A 17,066-nucleotide genomic window follows, 5' to 3' on the forward strand; every position below is an offset into this window, starting at 1 on the left:
TTTAATTTACTAGGGTCGTAGGTGTGTATGACTGTAGACTTACGTATGTTTAATTTACTAGGGTCGTAGGTGTGTATGACTGTAGACTTACGTATGTTTAATTTACTAGGGTCGTAGGTGTGTATGACTGTAGACTTACGTATGTTTAATTTACTAGGGTCGTAGGTGTGTATGACTGTAGACTTACGTATGTTTAATTTACTAGGGTCGTAGGTGTGTATGACTGTAGACTTACGTATGTTTAATTTACTAGGGTGGTAGGTGTGTATGACTGTAGACTTACGTATGTTTAATTTAATAGGGTGGTAGGTGTGTATGACTGTAGACTTACGTATCCTTTGCTGGGGCTGTAGGTTCGTATGTGTCGGCAGACAAAGAGGTTGCGGATGAGTCCGTCAGTCTTGAGGGTGTAAACCCGTGGGGCGAAGGAGAGCACAGGACGCTCCTCGGATGAGGCAAACTTCATCTGAGCCAAGTTATGGATGAAGAAGTTCAACTTAGTGGCAACACTGCCCAGACTGGACTCTATCAACCTAGAGAAAGAGAGACAAAAGAGAAAGACAGAAAGACAGGGAGAGAGGGGGGAGAGAGAGGAGAGAGAGGAGACAGAGGGGGAAGAAAGAGAGGTGAGAGAGGAGACGGAGGGGGAAGAAAGAGAGGAGAGAGAGGAGACAGAGGGGGATGAAAGAGGGGGATGAAAGAGAGGAGAGAGAGGAGACAGAGGGGGATGAAAGAGAGGAGAGAGAGGAGACAGAGGGGGATGAAAGAGAGGAGAGAGAGGAGACAGAGGGGGATGAAAGAGAGGAGACGGAGGGGGAAGAAAGAGAGGAGAGAGAGGAGACAGAGGGGGATGAAAGAGAGGAGAGAGAGGAGACAGAGGGGGATGAAAGTGAGGAGAGAGAGGAGACAGAGGGGGAAGAAAGAGAGGTGAAAGAGGAGACAGAGGGGGATGAAAGAGAGGAGACAGAGGGGGGATGAAAGAGAGGAGAGAGAGGAGGGAAGAAAGAGAGGAGAGAGAGAGGGAGAGAGAGAGGGGGGGTGATATGAGTCAAACAATTGACAACAACCATAACAACCATAGCAGACAAGTGAAAAAAACAGACAGAGACACACAGAAGTCATAGTCTCATGTCAGATGGCATCACTCCTACGTGACGCTCGTCCCTCAACCAATCTGTCGTGTAGAATGTGGAACTCAGCTGTGCTGTAGAACTCGGCGCATTAATCAGGGCAGAACAGATATCATGCAAATTTGCTAGAGCGCCAATACACTAGCGAGCTAGCAAGATGGGGTACTCAGCATTGAGTGTGTGAACTAGCGTTGTTAGCATCCCTGCCTTTCGTTTCATATGGATTGATTTGATACTAGTTCAGCCAGCAAGCAGCGAGCAAATTTTCATGCACATTTCAAATTTCATAAATGATTCTACCACCAAAAATTGACGGTGTCACCTTGGTAACATTTTCGACAGCATATTGTAGCTGAACCTCTTTCTAGTTATCCCATGGGTGTTTGAGAGTTATCAGCCTGCACTGATCTATCTGAAGTCAGACATTGAAACAGAAGTGTGTGTGTGTGTGTGTGTGTGTGTGTGTATGTGTGTGTACCTGGTGAAGTACATGGTGGCGTCAGCCTCAGACTCGTGAGGTCTCAGCGCGTCATAGACGTACTTCAGATCATCCAGGTCGGACAGCTCAGGGATGCCACACGACAACATCTTACACAGAAAACACAGGAAAACATCAGTGTGTGTGCGCGCGTGTGTGTGTGCGCGCGTGCGTGCGTGTGTGTGTGTACGCACCAGTCCCAGTAGGTTGAGGAAGAGGTGTGCGTGTTTGCGGATGAGGTTGTAGGCCTCACAGCACAGGTCCACAAAGTCATGGAAGCGACTGGAAGGTTTGTCTCCTCCGTTGATGACGTAGGCCATGTCAGAAGTGAACACAAACGGAGCACGGTCCCTGACAATCGCAAACACACACGCACAGAGAAACACTAATCAGAACACAGGGCCATTGGTACTCTGCCAATAGGAACAGAACCATCTTTAGCGGTCTGCCAGTCAGAAAAGGACAGTTTCCGGGATCCTTGGGATGTCCATACCCTAAGGCCTAACATTAACCCCTACCCTTACCGTAACCATTTTAAATGTCAACTTCTGTGGGGTGACATCAGAGTTGGGACATCCAAAGGATTCTAGATAGCAAGGACCCTTCGGTAAGGCATAGCCAAAAACAAAGACTAAGTGGCTAAAGTTGTGATCCTCTGTCCTAGCGATAGGGGCTACGGCTAGATTTGAAATTGAAGTTGGGCATACATTTCCCAGCGTCCTCTCTGCCTCACGGGCTCACCGTTTGATGTTGCCAAACATTTGCGCATGTCCCAGGAACTTGCCGAAGTCGATGTGGAACATGTGACCGCTGGTCTTCAGCATGATGTTGTCGTTGTGGCGGTCACAGATACCCAGGATGTAGGTGGCCACGCAGCAGCCTGCGCACGAGTAAATGAAGTTCTCCACAGCCTAGCATGCCGTGGAACAGGGTTAGAGGTTACAGGTCAAAGTGTGTACAACAGAGAGAGAGAGAGAGCGAGAGACAGAGAGCGAGAGTGTGCGTGTGTGTGCTTGAGTGAGTGTGTGCGTGCATGCATGCGAAAAACTGTGTGCGTGCGCTTTAGTGACCGTACCTTCTCATACTCGTCCTCTGTAGGGTTGTGTTTCTGTAGCCAGTCAGCCAGGGGGCGGTCCTTAAAGGAACCAGTCACTCCATGTTCCCCCTGGATCTTCCTCAGAGTCTCAGCCTGGGGAATCATCTCCACCATACCTGACAGAGAGAGATGGGGAGGGAGAGGAGAACAGGAGAGAGGAGGGAGAGGGGAAGGAAGAGGTAGAGAGAGGATGGGATAAAAAGGAGGAGAAAGAGGGGGAGGAGATAGGTAGAGAGGGGAGCGAGTCAGTACTGTAACTCATCCCCAATTCATATCTCCACCCCCCCCCCCTCCCTTCCTCCCTCCTCACCTCTGCCTCGTCCAGTAGAGAAGCATCTGAAGATGACCATCCTCATGTCCAGTCCCTCCTGGATCCAGATCTTGTTCATGATGCGGATGATCTGCAAGGTCAGCATGTCCTGGCGCAGGTCATCACCTGACTGGGAAGCAGAAGTCAAAGGGCACAAGACACAGAGGTCACAGAAGTCACAGATGTCGAAAGTCAACAAGGGTTCAGAAAGGCACAATTAAGTGGTTTGTTGATTCAGTAGTTTAGAATGTGTGCCTTGAAGATGACGTTGATGTTGTCTCCTCGCGGGTCCAGGTTCTGGAAGGACAGTTTGAGGGGCACGGCATTGGAGTTGAAGTAGGAACACGACTGCAGATGAGAGAAAGGATTAGAGATCAAATACACACACACAGGAGCGTACATACGGACTAAAAACACACACCGGACGGAGCACATACACACACTAAAACACAAAAGGACCATACACATACTACAATTGAACACAGAACACCCAGAGGCAGACATACACACAAGAAACCAAAGACGATGTCCATTAGCATTTATTCAAAAAAACCATGGGCATGTGTCCCCATTCCCTACAGTATCCTTCATTTGACCAGGGAATTATCATTCATGAAAGCGATGATACTTGGGTCAATGACTGGAACACAGGCTGAGGCCCGGACTGGCAAGCTTCTAAGCAACTGAGGAATCATTGCGTAACACAAATCAGAAAGGTTCAATCTGATTATTATGTATGTAACCACTCTCCCATTGTTATGGGAACCCGGCTAAATTCTGGAAAACTGTCAAATCCCTGAAGTTCTTCATCCTCTCTGCCAACATCTTAATTCAGACAGGCTTCATTACGGACACAAATGCCATCATTGATGCATTTAAATCACCATTTTATTTCAGTGGGCTATGTCTTTGAAAGGAACTAATAAGCCTATTCACAATGCTATTGGGCTGGATGCTGATAGGGGTAACTTGTAGAATGATCAGAGAAATGATAGTCAAAGCTGTTCTTTTAGGCAATTTACAGAAATTGGATGCTTTGCTAGCAACAGACAACTAAATAAATAATAAATAAATCCACAGGGGGCGACCAATTGGATCCCGGTCTGCTTGAGTGTGCAGCGCCCATCAATGTTGGCTCAATAACCCTCATTTTTTGTTTTATATTGTTATCAGGAGATTTTCCAAGTATGGAAATCATCTCTTGTGCTGCCACTCCATAAGGGAGGCGATAGTAGTGATCTTAATATTTATCGCCCCATTTCAAGGCTTCCCTGTACAGCTAAGATTCTCCAATCCTTGGTAAATGTACAACTTTGCTCTTTTTATCTGAGAAGTGTATTTTTTTTAATGTAAACCAGGGTTTAGGCCTGGGCGTACTGCAGGACTATTACAGCAACCTCTTTAGTTGTTAATGATCTTGTCAACGCTTTAGACACTACAATGAAATGTGCTGCTTTGTTTGTGGTCCTGCCAAAAGCTTTTGATACTGTTGATCTTGCTATTTCACTGAATAAGTTGTCGTCGAAAGGCCTGAGCTCTGACGCCTGGTCATGGATTTATGATTATCTTAGTGTCAGACCTCAGGCCATTGTGATTGTCGGGGGTTTCTTGAATTTCTGGAAGTACATAAAGGTGTTCCGCATGGGTCAATACTAGGTCACGCCCTGACCTTAGTTATCTTTGTTTTCTTGATTATTTTGGTTGGGTCAGGGTGTGACGAGGGTGGCTTGTGTAGTTTTTGTACTGTCTAGGGGTTTTTGTATGTCTAGGGGTTTATATGTCTATGGTTGCCTAGGTTGGTTCCCAATCAGAGGCAGCTGTTTATCGTTGTCTCTGATTGGGGACCACATTCAGGCAGCCATATTCCTTAGGTATTTTGTGGGTTATTGTCTATGTGTAGTTGCCTGTCAGTACTCGTGTCTCATAGCTTCACGTTCGTTTTGTTGTTTTGTATAGTTTGTTTAGTGTTCTTCGTTTTAATAAACAAAGTATGTATTCTTATCACGCGGCGCCTTGGTCTCGTCGTTATGACGAACGTGACAACTAGGACCTGTTCTTTTCACTATTTATATAAATGCTATTAATCTGTTAACATTTATAAATGTATGGGGATTGATACTATTACACAGGCAATTGCCCCGACTGCTGACCTGGCTGTGACAAGGCTACAGTCCGATTTTGCAGTTGTGCAGGAAGCCCTTACTGATATAAACTAAATACATGTTGTTTTCAAGTTTGTGTAAGATTGTCTCGGGTGGATTACATCTTTACTCATCGGATGGTTCTATAACCGAACGAGTCCTCTCACACAAACACCTTGGTATTTGGATAGACAGTGACTTATTGTTTTAAAAACATACCACTTCTTTTTCTTCACAGAAACAGATCTCGTCTCTCTCTAGATAGCAGGAAGCAGGTTGTGCAGTCAACCTTTCTTCCGGTTTCTTGATTATGGTTCTACTATTTATCAAAGTGCACGTGCCTCTACGTTTTCATTTTTAGCGCCCTTCGTTTTATCACAGACAGTTGTATCACTCATCACTGCATTCTTTACCAAAAGGTTGGCTGGACGTCTTTGAAGTCACCTAGGTCACATCGTCGCGCTCTTTTTGTTTACAAAGCCCGGCTCCACAAATTTCCGACTTACCTGACATCACTGTTAAGATTGAAAATGACAAGTTATCAAACCCGTTCACAGGCTTGGTGAACCCTGGAGACTCCTTTGGTGTTTAGGGAGTTAGGTAAATCAGCCTTTCATTGCCTTGCACCTTACGTGTGGAATGATCTAGAATACACTTTAAAATAGGAGGAATTGGTGCCTCTAGGGCATTTCAGACAGTTGTTAGGGGACCTTTTAACTGAAGAATGTGTCCGTTTATTTGATTGAGTTAAGCTTTTCACATATAATAATGTGCATTTTATTGTGTATATGAATGTGTAGTTTAATGTGTTTATTGTATTTTGATGTGTATTGTGGTGCATCTGGGAAAGAGACTCGTGGGTCTCAGCATTGACTCCTTGTCAAAATAAAGATGAAAACAAAACAAAAAAACACGTACCTGTATGTTGACGGCTTTGACCAGCATGCCAGGGTTGAGGGGGAGACGGCAGCTGCTGCTGACTGAGAAGAACTGCCTGACCTCCTCCAGTCCCTCCCGAAGGATGGCCTGTCTGCTGGAGGGAGAGGTGTCCCGGACACGTTGGGCTACTTTAGCCAGGATGGTGACCAGCCAGCACTGCCTGTCAAACTCCTCCCTGAGACCCCGACCCACACAGCACAGCAGGCCTGCTAACAGGTGCTGGTACCTCCCACTGAACTGACTGTCCTGCAGAGTGTCCTTCAACAACCTGGGAGAGCGAGAGAGAGAGAGAGAGAGAGGTTCAAAACACGTATAGAAACGGTTTTATAACAATTGCCGTGTATCCATCCTTTTTTCCCCTTGAGGCAAGCACAGATCTATACATGATCTGGTGGTCAAAGTAATGTTACCACATCCCTTTTCCCCTTGAGGCAAGCACAGATCTATAAATGATCTGGTGGTCAAAGTAATGTTACCACATCCCTTTTCCCCTTGAGGCAAGCACAGATCTATAGATGATCTGGTGGTCAAAGTAATGTTACCACATCCCTTTTCCCCTTGAGGCAAGCACATATCTATACATGATCTGGTGGTCAAAGTAATGTTACCACATCCCTTTTCCCCTTGAGGCAAGCACAGCTCTATAAATGATCTGGTGGTCAAAGTAATGTTACCACATCCCTTTTCCCCTTGAGGCAAGCACAGATCTATAAATGATCTGGTGGTCAAAGTAATGTTACCACATCCCTTTTCCCCCTGAGGCAAGCACAGATCTATAGATGATCTGGTGGTCAAAGTAATGTTACCACATCCCTTTTCCCCTTGAGGCAAGCACAGATCTATAAATGATCTGGTGGTCAAAGTAATGTTACCACATCCCTTTTCCCCTTGAGGCAAGCACAGACCTATAAATGATCTGGTGGTCAAAGTAATGTTACCACATCCCTTTTCCCCTTGAGGCAAGCACAGATCTATAAATGATCTGGTGGTCAAAGTAATGTTACCACATCCCTTTTCCCCTTGAGGCAAGCACAGATCTATAAATGATCTGGTGGTCAAAGTAATGTTACCACATCCCTTTTCCCCTTGAGGCAAGCACAGATCTATAAATGATCTGGTGGTCAAAGTAATGTTACCACATCCATTTTCCCCTTGAGGCAAGCACAGACCTATACATGATCTGGTGGTCAAAGACCACTGCAGTTTTGTCTAGGTCCTTCTTTGCAGCACCTGGCCATATAACTGAGCAATAATCAAGATAGAACTAGAGCTTGTAAGACTTGCTTTGTGGAGTGTGGTGTCAAGAAAGCAAAGCATCTCTTTATCGTGGACAGAACTCTTCCCATCTTTCAAACCATTAAATCAATATGTTTTTTGTTTGTTTAACTAGGCAAGTCAGTTAAGAACAAATTCTTATTTTCAATGACGGCCTAGGAACAGTTCAGGGGCAGAACGACAGATTTGTACCTTGTCAGCACAGGGGCTTAAACTTGCAACCTTCCGGTTACTAGTCCAACACTCTAACCACTAGGCTACCCTGCCACCCTGACATTTTGACCATGACAGTTTACAATCCAAGGTCACACCAAATCATTTTGTCTCCTCAACTTGCTCAACAGCCACACATTATTCATTATCAGATTCAGCTGAGGTCTAGAACGTAAGGAATGATTTGTACCAAATAGAATGATCTTAGTTTTAGAGATGGTCAGGACTAGTTTATTACTAGCCACCCATTATAAAATGGACTGCAACTCTCTGTTACGGTCCCTTGTGCAGTACTGTATATTGTGTAAATATATAAAATTGTGTACTTTGTGTTCTGAATTATTTTTAAGAATCCATTCGGAAAATCCTAATGTATACTACATAAAGTTTGTTCTGGCATTTCCCAATCTGTCCAGCAGGTGGCGACATGTCTTCAGGACAAACATGCATACAAAGTGTCAATGATATCGTAGATTACTGCATTGTCATGTATGGGCTCCAGTGCAGTACTGTATGATTAAACGGGTGTTTCTGTGAGCGAATGTGAGTCATGAGATGACTGGTCTATGTGAATTAGAGGTGGTTGTATGTACAGTGCCTTCAGGAAGTATTCATACCACATGACTTATACCACATTACAGCCTGAATTCAATTCAATGATTCTTTATTTTTTTTCTCACCCATCTACACAATACCCCATAATGACAAAGTGAATACATGTTTTTGGAAATGTTCGCACAGTTATTGAAAATTAAATATAGAAATATCTCATTTGCATACAGTGCCTTCAGCAAGTATTATTAACACCCCTTGACTTTTTCACATTGTTGTTTTACAAACTGGGATTCAAATATATTTGGGGGGATAAATCTCCGAAGAGCTTTCCACACCTGGATTGTTCATCAAAATTCTTCAAGCTCTGTCAAATCGGTTGTTTATCATTGCTATACAACCTTATTCAGGTCGTGTCATATATTTTCAATCAGATTTAAATCAAAACTGTAACTCTGCAGCATTCACTGACTTCTTGGTAAGCAACTCCCATGTAGATCTGGATTTGTGTTTTAGGTTATTGTTCTGCTGAAAGGAGAATTCATCTCCAAGTGTCTGCTGGAAAGCAGACTGAACCAGGTTTTCCTCTAGGATTTTGCCTGTGTTTAGCTCCATTCAGTTTCTTTTTTATCCTGAAATACTCCCCAGCCCTTTATGATTACAAGAATACCCATAACCTGAAGCAGCCACCATTGTGCTTGAAAATATGGAGAGTGGTACTCAGTAATGTATTGTATTTGCCCCAAACATAACACTTTGTATTCAGGATAAAAAGTTAATCGCTTTGCCAAATATTTTGCAGTATTATAATATTTGTATTCTGTACAGGCTTCCTTCATTTGACTCTGTCAATTAGGTTAGTATTGTGGAGTAACTAAAAAGTTGTTGATCTATCCTCAGATTTCTCCTATCACATCCATTCAACTCTGAAACTGTTTTAAAGTCACCATTGGCCTCATGGTGAAATCCCTGAGCGGATTCCTTCCTCTCCGGCAACTGAGTTAGGAAGGACGCCTGTATCTTTGTAGTTACTGGGGTGTATTGATACACCATCAAAGTGTAATTAATAACTTCATCATGCTCAAAGGGATATTCAATGTCTGCTTATTTTATTTTTACCCATCTACCAATCGGTGCCCTTCTTTGCGAGGCATTGGAAAACCTCCCTGGTGTTTGTGGATGAATCTGTTAGCAATTCACTACTCGACTGAGAGACCTTGAAGATAATTGTATGTGTGGAGTACAGAGATGAGGTAGTCATTCAAAAATCATGTTCAACATTATTGTACAAAGAGTGAGTCCATGCAACTTATTAAACACATGTTTACCCCTGAACTTATTTAGGCTTGCCATAACAAAGGGGTTGAATACTTATTGACTCAAGACATTTCAGCCTCTCATTTTTTATTAATTTGAAAAGATTTCTAGAAACACAATTCCACTGACATTATGGGGTTGTGTGTAGGACAGTGATCCACAATCTCAATTTAATCCATTTTAGATTCAGTCTGTAAAACAATAAAAATGTGGGAAAAAGTCAAAGTGGTGTGAATACTTTCTGGAAGGCACTGCACGTGGTCATGTACACATGTGTATATGTCTGCGAGAGCCTACATCAAGTTGTGTGAGACAGAGAAGGCTGAGTGTACGGCTGAAATCTGAATTAGGTCTCACCAGAAGAGGTAGTGTGCGATGCGCATGTCCCCTATGGCTCTCCGTAGCAGGAAACGTACCAACGGGCTATCAAGGTAACACTCATATTTCAGAGCCTGAGAAAAAGCGAGAGAGATGGTTAGAGAAAGGTACAATGGATAGGTGTAAGAAATATGGATATAGCTCCACATAGCCATTTGATAAGGTGGTCATAAGGTGTTCGTGAAGTGTTCGTAAGACATTCAATAAGCACTTATAAAGGTTTTACCTGCACCAGCTGCGGCAGGAAGTCCAGCAGCTCAGGGTCAGAGATGGTGTCCATCCACTGCACTGCAGTACGCCTCAGCTCCTGATCAGGGAAGCTGACAGACATTTGAATCCATTATGTATTCAATTATTACATTGTTTCAATCCAAAATGACGACATATTTGAGAGGTCAAACAAACGCATGGACTTATACTTTGAAAACAAATACACGACGCAGAGGATGAGAGTACTAGAATTAACGATCAATAGGGAATTGTCAATGTAAATGGGATTTGGGTTTCAGTTCAACATCTGTTTAGAATCTGTGGATTGTCACTCCTGAACTCAGAGCTACGTGTGCTACGCTCTGTACATTGAGCCTGGAGCAGGATACTTGTTATTTGGCCATTGGTCCAGTTATACTGCAAGGACATCTGATTGGTCAACCCCAGGATGAGAGTACTGGAAGTAACGATCAATAGGGAATTGTCAATGTAAGTAGGAGTTGGGTTTCAGTTCAACATCTGTTTAGAATCTGTGGATCCTGGCGAGTGTTGCCCCAGAAACCATTGCCTGGCAACCACACACACGCACGTGCACAGTTCCCTTACCTGAACTCAGAGCTATGTGTGTGCTACGTTCTGTACATTGAGTCTGGGGCAGGATACTTGTTATTTGGCCATTGGTCCAGTTGTACTGCAAAGACTTCTGATAGGTCAACCCCAGGATAGGGTGGGGGTTATAAAGTGGCATCCTGTTTCTTTATTAGGTGGAGAAAAGCTGAGGACAGGGGAGACTGAACGTCTATCTCCCAGCATAACATCTATGATTTGTCCTTCTCAAATAAACCTATTTTTCCCCCCTGATTTGCTTTGGAGTTTGTATAATTGAAGAATAACATCAATTGCAAACACTTGGTGCCGTGACCCGGATGATTTGCTCTGAACAACAACAACCAGAAAAACGTATCAACTGTGTGTTGATCCAGAGGAAAGAGAGAAGGCTGCGCGCAACCCACTTTGGAGAGTCAACTCATCATCTCCTGATTGACGGCAGAATTGCTGGGTGAGTCTGGACCAATATCATTTAAAAAGAACCAAATCAGGTTAAAACCTCTTAGGGAGGCTGCGAATTTCCGCAGCTTTTGTTAAACATCACGCCCTGCTACTCATAACAGGAATATAGTATATGCATATGATTAGTATGTGTGGATAGAAAACACTCAGACGTTTATAAAACTGGTTAAATCACGGCTGTGACTATAACAGAACGTGCGTTTCATTGAAAAGTGCAGGAAAATCTGATCACTGAAAATGGAAAAATATATCCATGCGCCACTTCAACCCATTGTTAAACGTGACCCAGATTAAATGGGGCCGAGGTTGCAATACCTACAGCTTCCACACGATGTCAACAGTCTTGTCATTTGTCTCGGATTTGTTTCTTGGTCAAACAAAGAAGAGACAGCCCATTTCTTTAGGTCTCCGACCGGATATTTTGGTTGAGATTTACCCGGACATTATTTACAGACGTACAGCTATAGAATATACATCGCCTCGTGATCAATTTGATCGCTTATTAACGTTTACTAATACCTAAAGTTGCATTACAAAAGTATTTCGAAGTGTTTTGTGAAAGTCTACCGTCGACTTTTTTAATTTTAAAAAATGACGTTGCGTTATCAAACTCAGTTTTTTCCTTGATTACAGTCTTCATAGATCGATATCTAGGCTATATATGGACCGATTTAATCGAAAAAAAGACCCAAAGTGATATTTATGGGACATCTAGGAGTGCCAAAAAAGAAGCTCGTCAAAGGTAATGAATGTTTTATATTTTATTTCTGCGTTTTGGGTAGCGCCGGCTACCGCAAAATCTGTCGTGTTAGGTGACGTTGCAGTATTTTGGGGGTACATGCTATCAGATAATAGCTTCTCATGCTTTCGCCGAAAAGCATTTTACAAATCTGACTTGGTGGATAGATTCACAACGAGTGTAGCTTTAATTCACTACCTTGAATATGTATTTTAATGAAAGTTTAATGAAAGTTTGAGTTTTATCAAAAACTATAGGTGGCGCTCTGAAATTCCGCTGAGTGATGTTCCTGCATGGGAACTGTATTCTGCGTCATTCTTAAGAAGTTAAAATAGTGCATGCAATGAGTGATATGTATCTGTGATGTATAAGCATTCAAGTCCTTTGTTGTATTACAGAGTTTAGTCCTTTGTTACTCGATTAAAAGGTTCTATTAAAAGGTTTGAGGCATCTTTTTTGTGAAAACTTCTTTTTTTTTATTTTTTAAATTTCACCTTTATTTAACCAGGCAAGTCAGTTAAGAACACATTCTTATTTTCAATGATGGCCTGGGAACAGTGGGTTAACTGCCTGTTCAGGGGCAGAACGACAGATTGTCAGCTCAGGGGTTTGAACTCGCAACCTTCGGGTTACTAGTCCAACGCTCTAACCACTAGGCTACCCTGCCACCCCGAAGTGAGTTGCTAGTGAAGTAGCAATTTTTTACACATGTGGTTAATGTAAGCCTTCAACAAGCTCTTAGTGGTGAACATAAGTTATGGGTAGCCAGGCCCTACAGAAACAATTTGTGTTCTAGAAGAGGTTTGAGTCCTCTAAAGGGGTTATATAAATATATATATTTTGGGGATAAATACATATATAAACATAGAGATATATATTATACAACTTTGGAAGTTAATATTATGACATTGCAGAGAGAAAATTGTAGTTTGAAAGCTCTTGGTGAACAAATAAAGACCTTAAAAGGAGAAATTCCCTATTGCAGCAGGAGACACAGGTGAAAAATTCAGACGTGACCCCGACCTGTGGCCTCTCTGTTCTCCAATCTATCCTCACATTGAGTTGTGTAGGGCAGATCAGGTTTCAAGCATCTGGTCAGCACTGCCTGGCATTGAGTCAACAGATTCTGACAGCAGTGACGAACAATGTCTTAGGCCAACCAGAACACAGGCTGTAAAAGGGAGTAAAGACAAACCTCTAGAGACAGTAATCACACACAAATCAGCATCTCCAGAACAGTTGGATGAATGCTCAAAGACTTTGAAGCATCCACGAGACGTGGGTATCAGAGTTGTGCAGGTTCTGAGTGAAACCAACAACATTATTCGTACAGTAGAAGAGAAACCTGGTGTATGTTATTATTTGGGGATGTCGGGTCACTGGCAACGAGAATGTCGGATAAGAAAACGTGATTTTATGAAAAGTGGCCTCGAGAAGAAGGGCCCATCTAAGTGAAAATGGAATCAGGACAACAGCCCCAACGGCACAATGTTGTTGCAGAAATTTAAGAAGCTCTCTTTGGCTCAGCAGCAGAGTTTGCTGGATGCTGTGGAGGTAAACTAACAGACCCCCTCTTACGTCCCATCTCAGCTGGTGTACATACTGTATCAAATCGGATGGAATATATGTGAATATGACTGTTAACAACATGGCAGGAGATTTTTTTGTAGATACAGGTGCTGAAGTCACTGTATTATATATATACAGATATATATATATATATATATATATGCTAAACATATATGATATGTCCTCAGTACACAGGCAAGAAGATGAGAGCAACAGGAGTGGGAGGGAAGACGAGGACACATGTGAAACAAACCAAACCATTATCAATTTATATTGGTCCAATGAAGATTGAAGCAGGCGCTACAGTTCAGAACCATGCTATTTGGACTACGAAGAAAAATGAGTGTGGAACTTTGGATATGGAATCAGCCCTACCTTGCACAAAACAATATCCCATTAGCAAGGAAGCTATGGACGTGACTAAAGTAGCGATTTAAGATCTATGGGACATGGGTATAGTTGAAAAGACCCGGTGTAATCCCAGCTACTCTGGTGCTTCCTCCAGATACCAAATTACTTGAACACCGACTGCTGTGAGTTGGTTTTTATATCAGCTCTCTGATGGATTTATAGAGTCACTTGTTGGAAAACCCTGAGCCTATCTTATACACAGACGGTTCACGCATTATGAAGGGGGTTGTGAGGCAGGTAGGATGGGTAGTTACTACAATGTCATCATACCAGGCACGTTAGATTTGAAGAAAAACAGAAGTTCACTTTATGAGTGACATAATGCGTAACTATTGCATAGAACTCTTTAATGGGGAATAACTCCCGAGGCACTTGTCATCTCCCGTCTGGATTACTGCAACTCGCTGTTGGCTGGGCTCCCTGCCTGTGCCATTAAACCCCTACAACTCATCCAGAACGCCGCAGCCCGTCTGGTGTTCAACCTTCCCAAGTTCTCTCACGTCACCCCGCTCCTCCGCTCTCTCCACTGGCTTCCAGTTGAAGCTCGCATCCGCTACAAGACCATGGTGCTTGCCTACAGAGCTGTGAGGGGAACGGCACCTCAGTACCTCCAGGCTCTGATCAGGCCCTACACCCAAACAAGGGCACTGCGTTCATCCACCTCTGGCCTGCTCGCCTCCCTACCACTGAGGAAGTACAGTTCCCGCTCAGCCCAGTCAAAACTGTTCGCTGCTCTGGCCCCCCAATGGTGGAACAAACTCCCTCACGACGCCAGGACAGCGGAGTCAATCACCACCTTCCGGAGACACCTGAAACCCCATCTCTTTAAGGAATACCTAGGATAGGATAAGTAATCCTTCTCCCCCTTCCCCCCCTTTAAGATTTAGATGCACTATTGTAAAGTGACTGTTCTACTGGATGTCATAAGGTGAATGCACCAATTTGTAAGTCGCTCTGGATAAGAGCGTCTGCTAAATGACTTAAATGTAAATGACTTAAATGTAAATGACGCAGTGCCAGGACAGTGGGTGATGGTAAAAAATATATGTGACAGAGACATTAGGGCCAAAATGGGAAGGTCTTTATCAAGGTCAGCAGTAAAAGTCCAGGGAAAATCGCGATGGGATACATGTCATGATGACAAAAGCGGAGCCTGGAGAACAGAACTGATTGATTAGCAATTGGGGGCCAATCTCAGGTGAAGAAGCACAGTAAGATGATCAGAACCTGATAAGCTTCTATGTTGTGTACTGCAGTCCTCATATTAGGGATATCTAGGTGAAATGTACAATTTCCTCCGGAAAATCGGGACATGCTGACTTAGGGAAACCTAGGTGAAATATCAATTTATCTTGAAACCAGGACATGTTACTTTCACTTTTTTTGTTTCCTTCGTTACAGGTTATGAGAATCTATCGTCTGAGGCTGCAACCAGTGGAACGGAAAAGGAATTCCTCACTACCGGCAGACTGTCAGAACATCATTTCTAATAGTTCTCTATGTGGGACTGATACCAGTATGGAAGAGCTGGTCACTTTTAAAGGACGTAGTGAATGATTACCTTGTCTATAGGATGATTGAACATTATGGTCTTGCGGACAAGTGAAAGACGTTTGAAACTATTTTCCTTGCGAGTTTCCTCCTAATACAGGATGTGGGTTGTGTTTCCATTTCTAACACAGCGATGGATGAGGGACACTCGGAAGTCAATACGTTTCTATCCCTCTCTACACTATGCCACAGTTAGTCAATCAAAGTAGTTGCTGGGTTTGTACGTACGCACCATTCACATCACGGGCAGTATTCCAAAAGGGTCTATTCCTTTTAACCAGAGTGAAATGTTGGGTATATGTAGAGATGTTAATTGGTATAAGACAAATACTGGTACTAATTTGGGTAAGAATGTTGAGCATCAACATGCGAGAGTACCTAGTTCTGCAGATAGGTGCTGGAGGAGGCCTGAGACTCCTGGATATGTGTCCATTCAACAACATGTGGATGAGTTGGGGGTGGAGCTGACATCCCGGAGTGGTAGGTACCTTCCTTCATTTGAGATTACTAATGACACTAATCAGCGACCACCGTACCTAGTTATTACACATGCCTCTGTTGTCTGGTTATGTTTGAACCTCTTTGGGCTAGGGGGCAGTATTTTGACGTCTGGATGAAAAGCGTGCCCAAAGTAAACTGCCTGTTACTCAAGCCCAGAAGCTAAGATATGCATATAATTAGTAGATTTGGATAGAAAACACTTTAAGTTTCTAACACTCTATGTTTCTAAAACTGTTAAATTAATGTCTGTGAGTATAACAGAACTGATATGGCAGGTGAAAACCCGAGGACAAACTGTTTCCAATGTCTGTCATGTTTAATATGAGGCGAAAACCTCCCAGATTGCAGTTCCTAGGGCTTCCACTAGATGTCAACAGTCTTTAGAAAGAGTTTCAGGCGTGTTTTTGGAAAAATTAGCTAGAATTTGTAGTTTTTCTAAGTGGCTCCCATTTTGGCTGTAGTGTTTTCATGCGCGTGGATGAGAGCGCGTTCTTTGTTGTTTATCTCCGGTAAAGACAATAACGATTCTCCGTCTTAAATTTTATCGTTTATTTACGTATTAGCGTACCTGAGGTTTGATTATAAACGTTGTTTGACTTGTTTGGAGAAGTTTATTGGTAATGTTTGGGATTCATTTTGTATGCGTTTTGAAGGACGGAAACCGGTGGATTATTGAATGAAGGGCGTCAGCTAAAACTGAGCTTTTGGGGATATAAAGTCAGACTTTATCGAACAAAAGGACCATTTGTGATGTGGCTGTGACCTTTTGGAGTGCCGACAGAAGATCTTCGAAGCTAAGGAATTTATTTTATCGCTATATCTGACTTTAGTGGCGCACCTGTCTAGTAGAAAAATGTTTTTAATGCTTTTGTGTGCGGGGCACTGTCCTCAGATAATCGCATGGTGTGTTTTCACCGTAAAGCCTTTTTGAAATCTGACACAGGATTAACAAGATGTTAAGCTTTATTTTGATGTATGACACTTGTATTTTCATGAATGTTAAATATGACTATTTCTGTAATTAGAATTCCGCACTCGGCAATTTCACCGGATGTTGTCGAGGTGGGTCGCTATCGGAACGCCTGCGCCAGAAAGGTTAATAGGTCACTCTCTCTGAACTTATCTCAACTGCACCAGGACGCATTTGTCAAAGTAGGACAGAATAAGTGTGATCAGACAACAGAT

The 17,066-nt window shown here is 43.0% G+C and overlaps 1 protein-coding gene across 1 annotated transcript in view; it reads right to left on the reverse strand.

Moving 5' to 3' along the window:
- Window positions 1-17,066, reverse strand: part of LOC124004299 (phosphatidylinositol 4-phosphate 3-kinase C2 domain-containing subunit beta-like) — a 77,516-nt gene that overhangs the window by 13,087 nt on the left and 47,363 nt on the right. Inside the window, 10 exon segments of the mRNA XM_046313099.1 lie at window positions 332-533; window positions 1,609-1,718; window positions 1,803-1,959; window positions 2,350-2,519; window positions 2,684-2,820; window positions 3,015-3,144; window positions 3,270-3,362; window positions 6,074-6,362; window positions 9,809-9,903; window positions 10,056-10,149. Coding sequence (XP_046169055.1) covers window positions 332-533; window positions 1,609-1,718; window positions 1,803-1,959; window positions 2,350-2,519; window positions 2,684-2,820; window positions 3,015-3,144; window positions 3,270-3,362; window positions 6,074-6,362; window positions 9,809-9,903; window positions 10,056-10,149 — 1,477 coding nt within the window.

This window comes from Oncorhynchus gorbuscha, linkage group LG18 (assembly GCF_021184085.1).
Source record: "Oncorhynchus gorbuscha isolate QuinsamMale2020 ecotype Even-year linkage group LG18, OgorEven_v1.0, whole genome shotgun sequence".
NCBI classification, from domain to species: domain Eukaryota; kingdom Metazoa; phylum Chordata; class Actinopteri; order Salmoniformes; family Salmonidae; genus Oncorhynchus; species Oncorhynchus gorbuscha.